This window comes from Chroicocephalus ridibundus, chromosome 10, assembly GCF_963924245.1.
Source record: "Chroicocephalus ridibundus chromosome 10, bChrRid1.1, whole genome shotgun sequence".
In the NCBI taxonomy this organism is placed as follows: domain Eukaryota; kingdom Metazoa; phylum Chordata; class Aves; order Charadriiformes; family Laridae; genus Chroicocephalus; species Chroicocephalus ridibundus.
In genome coordinates, this window is record NC_086293.1 from 6,818,896 (window position 1) to 6,834,424 (window position 15,529).

Below are 15,529 nucleotides of genomic sequence, written 5' to 3' on the forward strand. Positions count from 1 at the left end.
CTGTGGGTGAGACCCCCCGGAGCACCGGGGGAGGCAGAAGACCCCGAAGCTGGCGGGTCTGTGCCCGACGGAAGGCGACAGAGCCCGGTGGGAAGAGCATTGTCTTCCCAGGGGCTTTTGTTGGGTTGGTTTTGTTTTTCTTTTTTTTTTTTTTTTTTTTTTCCCCCGTCTTTTAAACGTTGTGGTTCCAAGGAGCGTTTATATTCCGTATATTCTTCTTGAAGGGAAGCTTAAAAATGTCACTGTATTTTTTTTTTTTTTTTCTTACAAGGCCAATGCTGCATCAGGCCATCTGTTGTATGAGTTAATGGCTTTCCATATTTTGAGGTGCAGCCAACCAAGTCATCAGCCTCTGAAGACTTTGGCTGTGGCGGTGTTTGTAAACCGTGGTTTATTAACAAACTTTGCCTCTTTTTTTTTTTTTCTCTTTTTTTTTTTTTTTTTCCGTTACTTAAATAACTGAGGTTTGGTACACGGCAGTTTTACGGACAAAAGGGCCTTTGTGGTGTGGAATTGTTTTTATTTGTCATGCAAAGAGGCAGGGCTGACAGAAGGGGCTGAGGGCTCTGCTGCTGCTCCGCTCTGGCCCTGCTTTGGTCCAGCCCTTGCTAAAAAAAAAAAAGCCTAAACATCCTTAGTTTCTGCTAGGAAGCAGGTGTGTGCTTCTTTGTGAACTGAACTACTCCAGTATCTGTAAAATAGTAGGTCTTAAGAGGAGATGAATGCTGAGATAGGAAAAGGGTCAGAAAGCGTGTGTAATTGCTAAAGAGAATGCTTAATTTTGGCCTTAGCGTGGCATCTCTTTTCCAAACAAAATAACATTTGTTACAGCTTTGACACAGACACTGTTTTACAAAAAAAAAAAAAACTCAGAAGAACAAAATTGCGTATTGGTCACGTGTAATCTGGTGACACACAGAGTCTTCCTGGCAGAATTATTTAGCTTCTCTTGACTATAAACTAACTTTAAAAAAAAATATTTTACATACCTGTGTTGAGAGTTTTTTTTGTAGGATTCTATAGTTTTTGATGCCCAAGACTCCTTACAATTGAGAAACCTTCTTGCAAAAAAAACCAACAACCCAACCAACAGATTTGGAAATACTTCTAAAAATTTTTTTGCTTTTGCGCGCATTGGTTCTTGCAGTATACCATAGTATAACTACAGTCATTTGTGATACAGACACCCTAGAGAGGAGCAGAACTTACTCTTCTTTGACAAAACCATCTATTTTGTTTCAGCAAACTGAGAACAACACTGTAATTTTTCCCTTGCAGGGGGGCTGCAGAGCCCTTTATCCTCAGATTTCCATGTATCGTGTATTGCCCCATGTTTTGATGAGGCAGCACGACCTGCAGGCCCTGTAGCAGCTCAGGATGGACTGCCCAGGCCATGGGTCATTTGGGCAGTGCTGGGTTGACCAGTTCTCTGCTTTTACAGATATAACTCTGTCAAACGTTACTGTTCAAAAAATACAAGCTCCAGTTGGAAGTGGATTTCTTGTTCTCAAGAGTGTCTTTCCAGTGGAAGCAGTGAAGCTAATCGCTCTGGTGTCTGCTGAATTTCTGGGCTAAGGGAGATAAACTCTTTTCAGTCTCCTTTGGTTGGGCTTTTTCTTTCCTCATTTATGCTGATGACCTTTAACAGCGCTACTTTTAGTCTTACTTTATCTTTCTAGAAGGTGGATGAGCAGAATCGTGCACGCTTCCAGTTGAGGACTTGGCAGATCCCTCTTCAAAGGGACTTACCCATGTTAGCTGTTTTTTGTGTGATTTTCTAAAAGTTGTAGCAAATGCATTTATCTGGAGAAGAAATCTGGTTAGCTGTACCAGGGTTCAGCTGTCACAGGGCTTTGAAGAGCTAGTTCTTTTAGTCTGTGCATTACCAGGTCTTCAAGGAGGAGTTCTGGCTGAGTGCAGCTGGAACCCACTGAGCTTGTCCTGCTGGTGAGATCAGTAAAAGGAAGGTAACTCTTCTAAATGACCTCCCAAAGACAGATGTTAAGTCAGTAGAAATGTACATTTTTTTATTAATAACTGCCACTTACCTTTTGTGGTCTTTTGTCAAAGGTTTTGTAAAGAGGTTGCAGTAAAGCTACTCTTGGCATCGGATGTCAGATTGCTTCAGGCTCTATAAATCAAGCGTTGGGCTACAAACATGGACATAGAAAAATAAATAGCCAAGTATGCTGTAGTGAAAGTTGTTTTGAGAGCCTGGCAGAGGATGTTTGTAGAGTGAGAGATAAATAGTGAACTTCCTGTGTTTAAACATTATTTTTCCCCCAACTGCAGTTAATGGCTTTGTTTCCCTAAAGCTGCTGGAATTTGGTCTTTCTAGAAATTTTTATTTGCTGTTCATACAGCAGTATGAATGTACATTGTGTCGTCCCCCCCCAAAAAAAAAAATTATCAAATGAAAATTGAAGATTATCTTTGCTCTAAAGAAAGAACTCTACCCTGTGAGCTCATGCTGCTTATGTGTATTTGTACTCCCAACCCTAGGAACTGAAGACGGAGAAAGCGAATGAAGTAATGACAGCACCCAGCTGTAGCCTGAGGATCGGGATGTATGATGGGGCCATTGCTGGTGGCATCAAAGCTGTAGGAAGCACATGGTAACCCCCAGTAAGTGGTGGGCAGAGCTGCTAGGAGCTGGTGGCAGGAGGCTGGCTAGAGGACAAATATGAATTCTGAATCCCTCGTACCAAGGTGATTTTAGAAGCTGGTGACTTGGGCAAAAAGAGGAGAGACAAATTGGAAGGTGATGGACTTCTTCAGGCATAGGAGCAGGATGCTTTTTGGGAAGAGCAGGAGAATGGGGAACTCGTCCTGGCGGGATGCGGAGGAGGGTGTCTTGATTGTCATCATTATCAACAGGAAAAAATGGATTAGTAATAGTTAAATTGGGTAAGTGATAGGGGAAAACATGTAGGGCTAACCTTATTTGGAACAGTGGTTGTGTTGGCTTATAGTTAAAGATATTTCTGTATGAGCCTCTAAATAGTACAGTGATTCTGGAGAACAGGCCTTGAGTTGAAGGCCATAGAAACAGCAAGAATCCTTCGTAAACTTCAGATGGCTAACTGTAGCAGCTTGATACAAAAAGCATCTGACCTTAAAAGTTGGCTTAAAAATTTAACGCAGATCAGGAAAAAACCAAAATCTCATTTTGAGTGAAAAGAAGGGACAACTGATAATATGTTAGGTAGTAGATGAACTTGAAAAATAGCAGCTGTTGTCTCTGATTTCACAAGATCTTGTAGGTTTTGAGGGCTGATGAAATGCTGCACAGCTGATGTAGGTTGTTCAGTGTCCCAGTTTGGTTTCACAACCTTCTGCATTTTGGATTATTTCACAATAGGGTTTAAGAGGCAAGGAATGAGCATGTAGTTTCTTCTTTTCCTTGACTGAGAAGTTTTAAACTTTAGAAGGGTAGTCAGTCATCATTTTACTCTGAGCTGCAACTTGCTGTGTTGTTCAGTAGCATATAAGAAATTTTTAACTGGGATAATGTATTTGCTGAAATTGCAATATTTGATTTTAATGTGCTTCATCACTGGGCCATTTTCCTTCACTGATTGGTATTTTCCGCGTGTTTTTTGTGTGTTCCCTCTAAGTGAGGGGATGCAACATAATATGTCTTTTTGATGCTGCTGTTATAAACATGCAATCTTGCATGCATATATTACAAACATGTATTAAAGAAAAAAACTGAGTAAAGTCATAGAGCGTCTTTAGCAAATGATGGCATACAGCCCTGTAAGTTTTGTTTTGCTGTTCTGAGTGTGTATGTTCCTCTAGCAAAATCAGTGTAGATAGCACATCCACAGGTTGGGGCTGTCAGAAACCCTTAAGAGTTATATATGTGAAGCAGTACTAAGAAATGAGTTTGCTTTCTCGAGACTAGATTGTGTGGAGAGACTTCTGGAGGTAAACCAGACAATGAGCAGTACGGAATTGAGAGAAAGCTGTGCTTTGCTGTCTACCTTGGCTCTGCAGCTTGCACCTGTATAACTACTTTTGTGCTGCAAATTGTTCTTCATATAAAGTGAATGCTGGTGAGGTGCTGTGAAAAGAGGAGTTGTGCTGTTGGGAAAATATTAAACTAAAGAGGCTTTTTAATTCCAAGAGTTAGATATGTGTAACTTGTGGTTTGTTTGTCGTTTTTTTTTTTTTTTTTGTCAGTCCACATCCTCATGTCAAAATTGCTTACATTTCTTCAAAGGAAGGTGTAAATCTTGAGACTCTGACAATTTTAATACTGTCATTGGAATGAATGTTCCTCCCCACTTACAGCAGGTGTTGGCAATGTTTTGTTGAGAAAGTTGTGGTTCACATAAAGTGAAAGAAAATGAAATTATTTTTAACTTTTGAGAACTAGATACCTCCTCAGATGATTTAATCTCGTCTTTTTTACTGAGCTAATGAGCAAAATTAAGCCTTGTTAATGACACAGGATTGTAAGGAAGAAAACAAAAACCTTTGTTTGCTGTGCTGAGTCTTATGCGTGTTGTTGAGAATGCTACACTGAGGTACAGAAGAAATAAAATAGTTGTTTTGTGTGCTTTTATTTTTAGTCTTGTCATTTAGCTGTTTTGGCCAGCTAATGTGCCTTTGTCTTCTACTTCCGTATGCGTAGGTGCCCTTGTCATGAAGTGCCACCTGTGTAAGTGATATTAGACTGCAACCACCGTTGGCCATCTAAACGAGAACACTTTTTATTGTCCTTAGATTGCGAACTGGCATCTTCTTGTTGAAGACAAGCACTAATGGTTGGTATATGCTGTAGCACTGTGCACTGTGTAGTGGTGTTTCCAGGGCTATGGCATTATGGAAAAGCAGAGTGTTTAAAATAATTGAAATCAGTGGTATTTCTCCTTTTGGTGTGCAGGGCATCTGTCTTACTGGTGTCTGGCTTTAAAGAGGAAAAGCTCTCTTGGTCAGCCTGGCACCTGATCAGAATAGGATTGCAACTTGATTGGGATCAGCAGATAATTCCCTTGGTTTCTGCTATATGGTCACAAGCTAAATACCAGTGCACAAAGTAATCGGAATAACAGATTAGGCAGGCATGTTAAACTGTACGCATCGGGCTCGCTTACAGGCACTTTTTGCTAGTTTTTGTACTTCTTTGAGGAAATTCATGTAAAAATGCAAGTGAGGCCAGACTGGCACACTAACCGCTTGGCAGTGGGAGGAAATGTCCCTCTTGCATGTTGTTGTAGGTGTGTTGATTCGCTCAGGGAGAAGATCTTCTACAAACTGACGTAGGCAGTAGGACTTCACTTAGAGAGCGATTGTCGGTGTAACCTGTGAAGCAACCATTTAAGTGGGTTGTAGGTTTCTTCACAGTAGCTTCCTAGCCTTTAGTTTTGCAAAATGGACTTTTGCTCCAGTATAGATTTTTTCATTACATTACCAAAAGACAAATGTCCTGTGAGAAGGCTAAATTTGTATGGCTCGGCCCAGGAGGGGAAAAAAAAATAACGAGGTGATCTAGTAGTTAGTTGGTAAATTTTGTCCGGAATGAGTAGGTAAGCCTGTTTCAGTTAGCACAGTTCCTTGCAGAGCATGTGGACCTGGGGCTGTGTACAGATCCTGGTTTGTCTTTTACAACTCTTATTGCACAGCTTATATTTGAAAATAGTTTAAAACTCGAGCTAGGTATTTCAGTTGAAGAACCTTTCAAACTGTTGTTAAAGAACAATTTCTTCTCTTAACGTTTCAGGGACTCAAGGATCTCTCTCATTTCAATATTTTGTTTTATTGTCCTTAAAACTAGAAACAAAGTTGTTAAGCTTAGTAAGCACTGTACTCTTCACTTCAGAGATGTTGTTTCCCCAGAGCCTTCCTTCCTCCTCTTGGAGAGGGGGTTCACAGGCTTGAATTTAGGACAAAGAGGAAGAGGGATGAGAAAACATTATCCTTCTTGTTTCTAGGCTTCTGCACAGAGGAGCTTACTCTGAGGGCTTTTGTCAGTGTCCTTCTGGAGACAAGAACATGTTTGGATGGATCTGTTTTGGTTTGTGTTCAGTTCCCTGTAACTTTAATTACATGGAGCAGTAGACTGTTTCATGGGTTTGAGGTTAGGTACGGTTTTGCCTGCTCGCTCTCAGGAGAAGTGGTGTATTTTTTTAATGGTTTTGGGATTTTTCTTTTCAATGCACATTTTAAGAAAGTGCATCTGTCTTTGCTAATCTGTTTGTTCTTTTTCGATGGGTTTGCTGTGCGGAGTAGCTGTGCCAGATTCACGCAAGTAACTTCGTGGGATGCGACTTTGTCAATCTGAAGGGTGGGAATCTCGGACAATCAGTGCTTTGTACAACAGTTTAGTTATGCCTTACGGTGTAACACTGAGATTTAGTCTTTTGGAGTGAATTGACTCCTCTATAAAGACACTGAGGAAATTGAAGCACATGTGGATTGTATAGAAATTAATTTTTTTTTAAATAAGGGGTGGAGGGAGACGTTGATATCTTTGCGCCACTTTAATATCTTCTTTCTTTTTAGGCAGTTCCTTGTAGCTGTGATAGATTCATGCAAGGTATCCGTAGTTTTGTGCCATTAAAATGTTCAAAAACTTGTCATTTGAAAGGAAATGCCTCAAAATTTTCATTTTATACATATAACTCCTTTAACTCCCTGCAGTGTTGGGTTTTTTTAATTAAGCACTCTGCCTTTGATTAACAGTATTTCTGTACTTACATCTGTATATCAGATTATTGTACTTGGTTGCATGGAGTACTTGCTCTCTATTCCTAGTAACCATCAAAGAACAGTCAAAATGAACTCTGTTTCAAGACAGATTTTTGTGTTAATAATATTTAAAGGAGAAATAATAAATAGTGAGTACCATGTCATCCTATAACATATAAAGTGGCATCTGTCATGCTTGTTTCGCTCTAAACCAAGAAAAGGTTGAGAAGTGTTGAGGTCTTGTCTTAAAGATTTTAAAGTTATCGAAAAATTGTGTACACCTTGCTATTTCCTTTCAATGCAAGCACTGAACTGAGGTACATAGGGATGTAAGATGTCAGTGTCCTTTCTTTTGTTGTTGTTTTTTTATGTTTTAAAACACATATAGAGATATGTAAGTTTCTTGTCTTTTGCCTGTGTACAACTTGCGTGTCCAGTGTTGCACTGTCACTGACTTGCCCTTCCAAAATTCAACACAGCATAAGAAACCTGGTTAGGTCCACTGTGCTCCTGAAAAAAAGCCCTGAAATAGTGAGACACAGTGCACGAGCTGCTTGAATGGTCACTTCCTCGGAGAGCACACGGGTTGTAATTTTCCCCCGCAATATAAGCCTTTGCTTTGTGGGAACATTAATGGTAAATCCTAGTTTTCTGTTTTTCTATTTCAGTATGTATGACCAATTGCCCTACTCTGATTGTCATGGTGGGTCTCCCAGCAAGAGGAAAAACCTACATCTCGAAGAAGCTGACACGCTATTTAAATTGGATTGGAGTGCCTACAAAAGGTGATGGATTTACCTTTGTTTACATCAGAAGCGTAGTGCAGATGTTAAGTGTTCTATAAACCTAATTCCCAGTGATCTTGTTGCCCAGTTTGACTATTTAAAATCTTTCTACTTTGTCAACCTATTTTTAAGCAATAGCATATGCAGGCTCTCTCTTCCTTTGAGATGGTAATTAATCAAATTCTGGTGATTGTTCATTTACCTCCTTGTTCTGCCAGGTGCCTACATCAGCTTTTTGCTCTTGTTCCCTTAACAATTTGGTTCTTCAGCTTTTTTCCCTCTTCTTTTTTTTTTTTCTTTTTTTTTTTCCCTTTCTTTATGTGGGTGAAAGGGAATCTTGTTTTCGAGCAAATGAGCAATCAGCACTTCTGGGTTAAAGTTCTGACTTCTCCATTTTCTCTTCTCTGCGAACTTTGTCCAGTGTGTAATTCTCTGTGTAATTCTTTGTTTAACTGCATTTGTGGAATGAGTTGCAGCTCTTTGAATATTGAGAGTCCAAGGAACTGAAGCAGCTACTTGTTATCATTCTTTGAAGGACTTTACATGTGTGTTTTGAGGGGGAATTGATGGCTCAGATCAGTTATCCCAAGGACCTGGTTAACATACCTCATTCCTGAGCTCGTGTGGTATCTTGTGGGCCCCAGCTCAACAAGCAAAGAAGATCTAAGTCCATTTGAAGTTCTGAGCAGCAGTCTCACCCTGCCATCTACTCTGGCTCTGTAGAAGAGAAAGGCCGCTTTGGAGTTCTGTGATTCCGTGTTGGGTGCAGTAATGGTAGCTTTATAGTTATGAGTAGTTAATCATTTAAGTAACATTAAACATGTTAGATCATACTAAAGGCTAGACTTTTGGCTGGATTTTCAGAGATGTATTTCCTAGTAGCTCTAAGAAGTCAAGATGAAGAGTTCTGGCCTATGTTTAAACTGCCCTTGGATTCTAGGGTGTAGCTTTTGGAGTTGGTGTTTTCTTAACTTGTCTAAAATTTTTTTTTTAGATGAGATGTTATGGAGGATATGTTATATTGTTTGAGTAGCAGAGTTTTCAGGATTTAAATTGGCTGTTCTCACACAGGATCACCCTCCTGATGAGCAGTATCAGATATCTAGGGACTTCAGTTTTATCCGTTACGTTGGAGTAATAGTCTAAATACACTAGCTTATATCCAAGCTAATAAAATGTATAATATACATGTATATAGGTATGTATGTATGTCATTGTGTTGAGTGTTTTACTATGTGAACTTAGAAAAGCAGAAAGCACTGGATAACAAACAAGATACCGTCCACATCTGGCTCATGCTTGGTTGAATGTATCCTAAATCCAGTTAAACAAGTAGGGGCAGTCTGCTTCAGTTACAGGAAAAGTTTCTTCGGCTACTGTGAGCAGTACATCAGAAAATATATGTGCCTGCGCTCAATAAAAATAGTTACAATATCACTGCCTAGTTTTATGTAGTTTCTCATATACAACATAAAGTTGCTATATGAGCTTCCATCCTAGGCTGCTGGTTATGGTTTGTCTTTGTTAGAAAGCGTGACTTGGGATTTTCTTGGAAACCACAGACCCTTCCTGTTGTTTGTGTCATCAGTGATGCAATTTTCCTGAAGCTGAAATCAACTTAAAATACCTCACTGACTGAGGGAATAGATGACACATTGCCTAACGATTTCAGTTGATTGGGACTGAATTGGTACGTGTAAGTATCGAGTAGCCCCGAGTAGCTGTTACCCTTTGGCTCTTAATGTCTTAAAATTAGTGTCTGCTTAGTATAGTAAGTGTTCTTATTCTCTGAGACAGATGGTTAAAATTACGAGGTTATGTAAACCAGAGAAGAGATAAATGCCACCTTTTCATGTACATTAAGCCAGCTGGAGGGTTCAAGAGCAGAAGGTGGAGGTAAATAGCCCAGGATTGATTTTAGTTGAATCACGCCAGCCATCAGTTCTGTGTTTTCTTTTATTCCTTCCAGAATCCTCTGTCATTTAGAATGTGAAATGGTTAAAAGTACAAAAGACTTTTGTCTAGGCTTTTTGAAGGAAATGAGGTCAATTAGATGCCTGAATAGAATTGTGTTGCAATGTGGTTTTTAGATACTAAACTTTGGGAAACTTTTTTGAATAGTTCTGGCTGCGTGGTAGTTGTGATACCAGTTAGCTTTGTGAAACTTTTCCACAGGGGCGGATGCTAATAATAAGAGCTAAAGATCTTCTCGGTAGATAGCGCTTTTTCTTTTGCTGTGCATGACCCTCTTGCAGGAACTATTCTTCCTTATGAAATTAATTATTTTTGATTTTTAAAGGGCTATTGCCTGAAAACAATGACCATCTGAACTTCTTGCGTGTTCTGTTTGTCTTACAAAGAACCACCTTTTCATGTAGCCAGTATGGCCAGTGCTCATTAAACCTGTCACACAATAACCTGGATTGTACTACAATCCGTGTCATGCAGTTGACCACAAAAAAATGACATCAACATTGTTGAATTCATACAAAACTTGACTTTTGGGGGGATAAACAATATTTACTTCTTTATCCTCTCTCCCTAGTCCCAACAGCAATCTATATACAGCAGTTGATGGTTGAGCTCTCTTATCCTATGTCTCTTTTCTTAATTACGGCTCTGCAGTTGTGTCTGTTGCTTCTTTTCTTCTTTCCAGAAACAAAGTCTGGCAAGTAGTTACACCTTGGCAGCTTCCCAAACAGAATATTTCAGTTTGATCTAACGTTAAGAAAAATGTGTTGCAGTTCAGCAGAGAAAACGGATAGGTCAGAAATAAGTTAAACATTAATTGCGCTTCAGAGACCTATTTTCAGAGCAGTCAAATGAAGTTAATTAGGATACAGTGTCATTGCTGTGTGGCAAAACAGAACTGCCTTGCCCTAATTCCATATCCGATATTGTGACACGTGTACAGCCATAGACCTGGACCTTTGCCCAGATAAGGAGTATTTTTCTTCGACCACTGTTAAGAGAGCACAGTAAGATTATGTTCGGTCGTTATGCTGATTTGATTTATTTATTTATTTATTTTAAAACTCAAGCATTTTTTAAATAAATGGAACAGGGGGTTGTGAAATAGTGTGTGCTGATCCTTAAGGAACAGAAGTATTTGAGCAGCGTTATGAAGAAATGTTCCACAACTTTGTTTTGTTTATCAAAAGCAAGGTTGGTTGGTTATGTTTAGAACTCTTCCTCACTTAAATAAGAGCGGAAGGTTTTGGGAGGTGCTATCAGAATGCTGTTTCACTGCACGTATACACAGAAGAAGTTGTCCTTTGTAGACTACTGAAATAGACTTCCAGTCACCCCTGCGAAGGAGGAGAAGAGTTCCTTTTTGTTGTTCAGGCAAACTGGCAGCCAGAGGCACAGCAGTATGCCCAAGTGACTCCACTGAAGCTCCTTACAGCCCAAATGTTCTTTTGCCGTTTCCCTGATTTGTTGTTGTCTTTGTATTTAAAAACAAGCAACCCCCAAAAACCACAAGAAGTAGTATGATATGTTGACTTTGTACGTGCTCAATTTTTTGATCCTTGCAGGTAGTTTGGTTTCTTAACTTTTGGTGTCATAACTTTTATCCTTTTTTAACATGAATATCATTAGTTCCCACTAATACTGGTTTCTTCTTGGCAGAATTTAATGTTGGTCAGTATCGTCGAGATTTGGTGAAAAAGTATAAATCTTTTGAATTCTTCCTGCCTGACAATGAAGAAGGCTTGAAAATCAGGAAGTAAGTTTTGAATGTGTTTGGCTACACAATGATAATTGTATTAAAATGGTACCATGTGTAATTTGCTCTTAGACACTGCTTTAAGTTGCATTGTTGTATGCTCAAGAAGACCCTTGAGGGACTGCAGTATGAAATGACAAGGAAAAGAAATTCTCAAGAAGGTGGAAGTGATTTCTTTAGGCTGCTTAAAATCTGGGGTATTTTTTTCTTAATTGCTTCATCTCAAGCATCAAAAATACAGAGAAAATAAATACTTGATTCCTTTTCACCTTTCAGTAGGCTGTGACTGCTGTTATTCCTGCAGATGTTCCAGGATATTTTCACTCAAAGCAGTTTTAACAAGTAGTTATTATTTTTCTTACCTTTTTGTAAGGTGTGAGCTAATAGACGTGACTCTTTCTGCTGTCTAATTCCTAAAATGCCATTTTAGAGCTTTTTTGTGGATCATAAAGGAGAAAAAAAAAAACCCATAACTGCTTTTCTTTTTGGTTTGCGTACTGGAATTTTTCACCTGGAGTACTTTGAACATGTTTGTCATTACCCGTTCAAATGAGTGGGAATGAAACACTATTATTCTGTCCCTGAAACTGTCTTTTTGGCCACTATGCCGGTGCTTCAAGCAGTCAATCAGTGCAGTGTCTTGAAAATTGCCATGTTTTGCTAACGCTGTACAAAGCAGGATGAGCACCAGTGTGAACATCCGTGCCCAGATGAGGCGCTTGAGACTCCCCTCTTGCTTGGGAAGAGGCGGTGCTTTAATGTAGAGGAAAGACCCTGAGAAGAAAGGGTAGATGAAGAGAAGATTGGAGCAAGAAGGAGCTGCCTCTTTCTTACAGGAGATCAAATGGGAAGGTCTTTTGATTTTCTTCACCATTCGTTGTCTTTTTTTTAGTATGTTGAGGAAAACATTTAAGAGTGTGCAGTGTGAAATGAGAAGAAACAGAAATTTTAGAGGAATGGAGATGCGATTTGTTTAGGCTGCTGAAAATAGGGAGTATTTTGTTCTTAGTTGCTTCGGCTCAAACATCAAAAATGTCTGGACTTTCCTACAGTCTGGACTTCTTTTGTGGCTGTCCCTCTGCTTCTCCTCTTTCTCTTCTCTTTCCCCTTCAGCAGCAGTTGAGTATTGCTAATGTCAAAGGAGAACAACTTGCGTAAGAACCTCCTAATCTTTTGGGACCAAAGAGTAGATATGAGCTACGTTAGCCTTGCAAAGCCCCTACCTCTTCCTTAGAGGTAGAGCCAAACCTTTTAACGTTCCTCTGTGTCACCTCTTAGACTAAATGGTGGGGAATAAAACATGAAATGGGCTGTGTGAGCTAATCTGCCTAGTTAGCAATGAGTAAAGAGTATTTATGTTTATTTAGTGAAGACTTGACTGTTGAACCTCAGTTCCTGACGTCTGTTAACCATGCTAATGTGGAAACACTGTCAGGATTGAAAAACCTTCATTTTTCTTTTAAGATAAAGCTGTGCATGCAGAATATGGTAAATGTGAGTGGATAGTTACGCGTTCCAGTCTGGAAGTCAAAATAAAAATGCATAGAAAGGCTGTTGAAGTGGACAGGGGTTTATGTTGATGCTGCAAAAAGACTGTGCTTATTGGAAATAAATGGGGCTTTGTGCTACTAAAGAGTAAATTGTATTCATTGTTAATGTCTCCCTCCAATATTATTTATGTGTTAGAAATCGTAATGGACTTTGAAGGTAATATTAATGATGGGGAAGTAGGAAAGTTGCAAATGAATTTATTCTTGTCCAGATGTAATACAAGTGTAAAGTATGAAGAGGTGAGGTTTTATTGGTGTTTGCATCCTCAAGGGTCTCAGTATTAATTGGTGACTACAGTGGGATATTATTTTCATTTCGGTCCCTAATGCTTGGTGCTAACTTTGTTTTGCTCTCTGTTGTAACAGATTTTTTTGACATAAGCAATTTTTACACAATAGTTCAAAAGAGAAGCAGATCCACTTTAACTTAGGGCCACAAGATAAAAGCCTTCAGTTGATATTTATTTTTGATAGAAGATATAAGATTTATTTTTGATATGAGAAGGAACTATCTATGAACAGATAATGGGGAAAAGAATACAGTTGCAGGGATGATTCAGTGCTGTTACTCTAGATCAGTGAAAGTTTATCCTGGTCAGCAGAGTTGAAGGCTATTCTGTGGTAATGTACAGTTGTATCAGTTGCACAGGGGAGCACCGGACCGGTCTTTTTTTCAGGCAGAAGGCCATGACCACATTTCCTCAGTATGGCTTGGCTGACCTCCGTTGGTTTTTCCCATGTTCTGTGGGGGTGGTGGTGGGGTGTGATTAAAAAATATGTGGTTTTGAGAGAGATTATCTAACGTTTGCAGGGCACTTTGATCACAATGTACAAGTGCATTAATAAAATGCCTTTAACTAGCAGTTGAGTTTTACTCTCTTTGATTTTTAAGACAGTGTGCCTTAGCAGCGCTGAATGACGTCCGACAGTACCTCAGTGAAGAAAATGGGCACGTGGCTGTAAGTTTCTTGTTGAAGGCATGTTCTTGAGATGCTTCCCTACAAAATAGTGTGTGTCTGCTGGGTGTAATACACAGCCAGAGTAATTCCAGTATCTCTTCAGTATGTCAGAATTTTTTTTTATTTGGGAGTTGTATGTTAGATTGACTTTGTTGCTGCAGTGAAAGGAGCACTTAAGTTCAGGGTGATGATGCCATATTGAGCAACCACTTCTGTGATGTGAGGGGTTAACTGAGGGGAGGGTAACACTAAGAAAAATGTCCCCCTTCTCTCCACATATAATGTACTGTTAAACACATCTGTTGGTTTTTGTTGCACTTGTGTTTCAAGTGAAAGGTAAAGACTTACTGAACAAAAAGCATCCTGGGGTATTGCTTGGCAGTTGTGTTACTGACATGAGAAATCTCTGAAGAGAGCAGGAAAAACTCAAAGTAAATTGCTGCGTATTTAATACTGGTATGCAAAACATCAGCTGTTCAACGATTGAGGTTGCGTATTCATATTAATAATATTTTGTGCATAATGTTGTTTTTCTTAAGGCTACTGACACAACTCAGTGGTGTTTCCATTATCTAATAAGGGAAAATCATTAACTATAGTTATAAGTTCTGCTGGGGACATGAGGTAAAATTTATACTTTGGCAAACTTCATACTTTGGTAAAACGCTCGTGTTCAGAGCTGAACGTAAGTCCTTAGGAAAATGTCTGCATATTTCCTTATTATTCACGGGCAGGATTTACAAGTCTTGCAGATCTTCTGCTCTTTAAAAGTTGTAGACTTGCATTTTGAATAGTGTGTTGATTGCAGCATTTTTTTGTGTGTAGTATAAGGTCACTGTGCATTAGTATTTAATGCTGATATGGGCCAGGAGGAGGATTCTGTCCTGTATTATGTGTTAGGCTTAAATTCTGGTTGCTTCTTCCAAATACAGTGTTCTGCTAGTAGTGCTTTCGAAATATTACTCTTTTTTATTATTTAGAAAATCATGTGTGTAAAGTAGGAATGTCTTTTGTTTTTCTGTTGAGCATGTTGGGGTAGCGGGATAGAGGGAAGGGGAAGTGTTTTCATTGCTTTCCTTCACATTGAGGGACTTGGAACCTGTATTTTTGTTGTTATTAACACAGTGCTTTTCACAGACTATGTTGCTTTTTTAATTCCCCTCTCTCTCTTTCTTTGTAATTATTCCTAGGTCTTTGATGCTACAAACACAACTCGAGAACGCAGAGAAACTATTTACAAATTTGGTGAAGAAAATGGATATAAGGTGAGTCAGAAGCAAAGGATTTCTCCGCTAATGCCTGAACAAGTAGGGCAGTGATAGTTTTTGCCCTGAGCTGTACTCCAAGTTAAGTGCACTAGCATAAGCCACATGCTTTCTAGATGATGAGTCAATAGAGCATTTTGTGTTCTCGAGCATTGTTTGTGATTAAGTCAACCCATCCTCATTTTTCTCATCTTTAACGTTTGCACTGTTGGAGCTAATCTCTTTTATGCCATGGCTTCTGTCAGCAAGAACTACTTAAAATATTGTTCTCGGGGCAGTTCAGATTTTTGCTGCAGAAACACGTAGGGAATTCTGTGTTAGTTCTGTACAAGTCAAAAACTTTCTGTGGCTTTTTGTCTTCTGTCCAAGACTGGTTTGCATTTATGTGTTCTCCAGTAATCTTCCATTTCCTCTAAACTTGGGTCTCTACAAACCTTTGAGACAGCAAAACACAAACCTCCTTTTTAAGTGAAGCTGCTCTATTGGTTGAAAGGCTTCTAAATTATTATCTCAGAAACATTGGTTACTGTTTGCATGGCTGAACTTG

General features: G+C 39.2%; 1 protein-coding gene across 5 annotated transcripts in view; it reads left to right on the forward strand.

Annotated features, from left to right (window-relative positions):
- Nucleotides 1-15,529, forward strand: part of LOC134521405 (6-phosphofructo-2-kinase/fructose-2,6-bisphosphatase 4) — a 53,449-nt gene that overhangs the window by 17,439 nt on the left and 20,481 nt on the right. For all 5 annotated transcript variants that reach the window (XM_063347837.1, XM_063347835.1, XM_063347834.1 and 2 more), the window contains exons 2-5: nucleotides 7,365-7,481; nucleotides 11,112-11,208; nucleotides 13,651-13,717; nucleotides 14,908-14,982. In XM_063347837.1, the coding sequence (XP_063203907.1) occupies nucleotides 7,370-7,481; nucleotides 11,112-11,208; nucleotides 13,651-13,717; nucleotides 14,908-14,982 (351 nt within the window). In that variant the 5' untranslated portion in view covers nucleotides 7,365-7,369. The remainder of the gene's footprint in view (nucleotides 1-7,364; nucleotides 7,482-11,111; nucleotides 11,209-13,650; nucleotides 13,718-14,907; nucleotides 14,983-15,529) is intronic.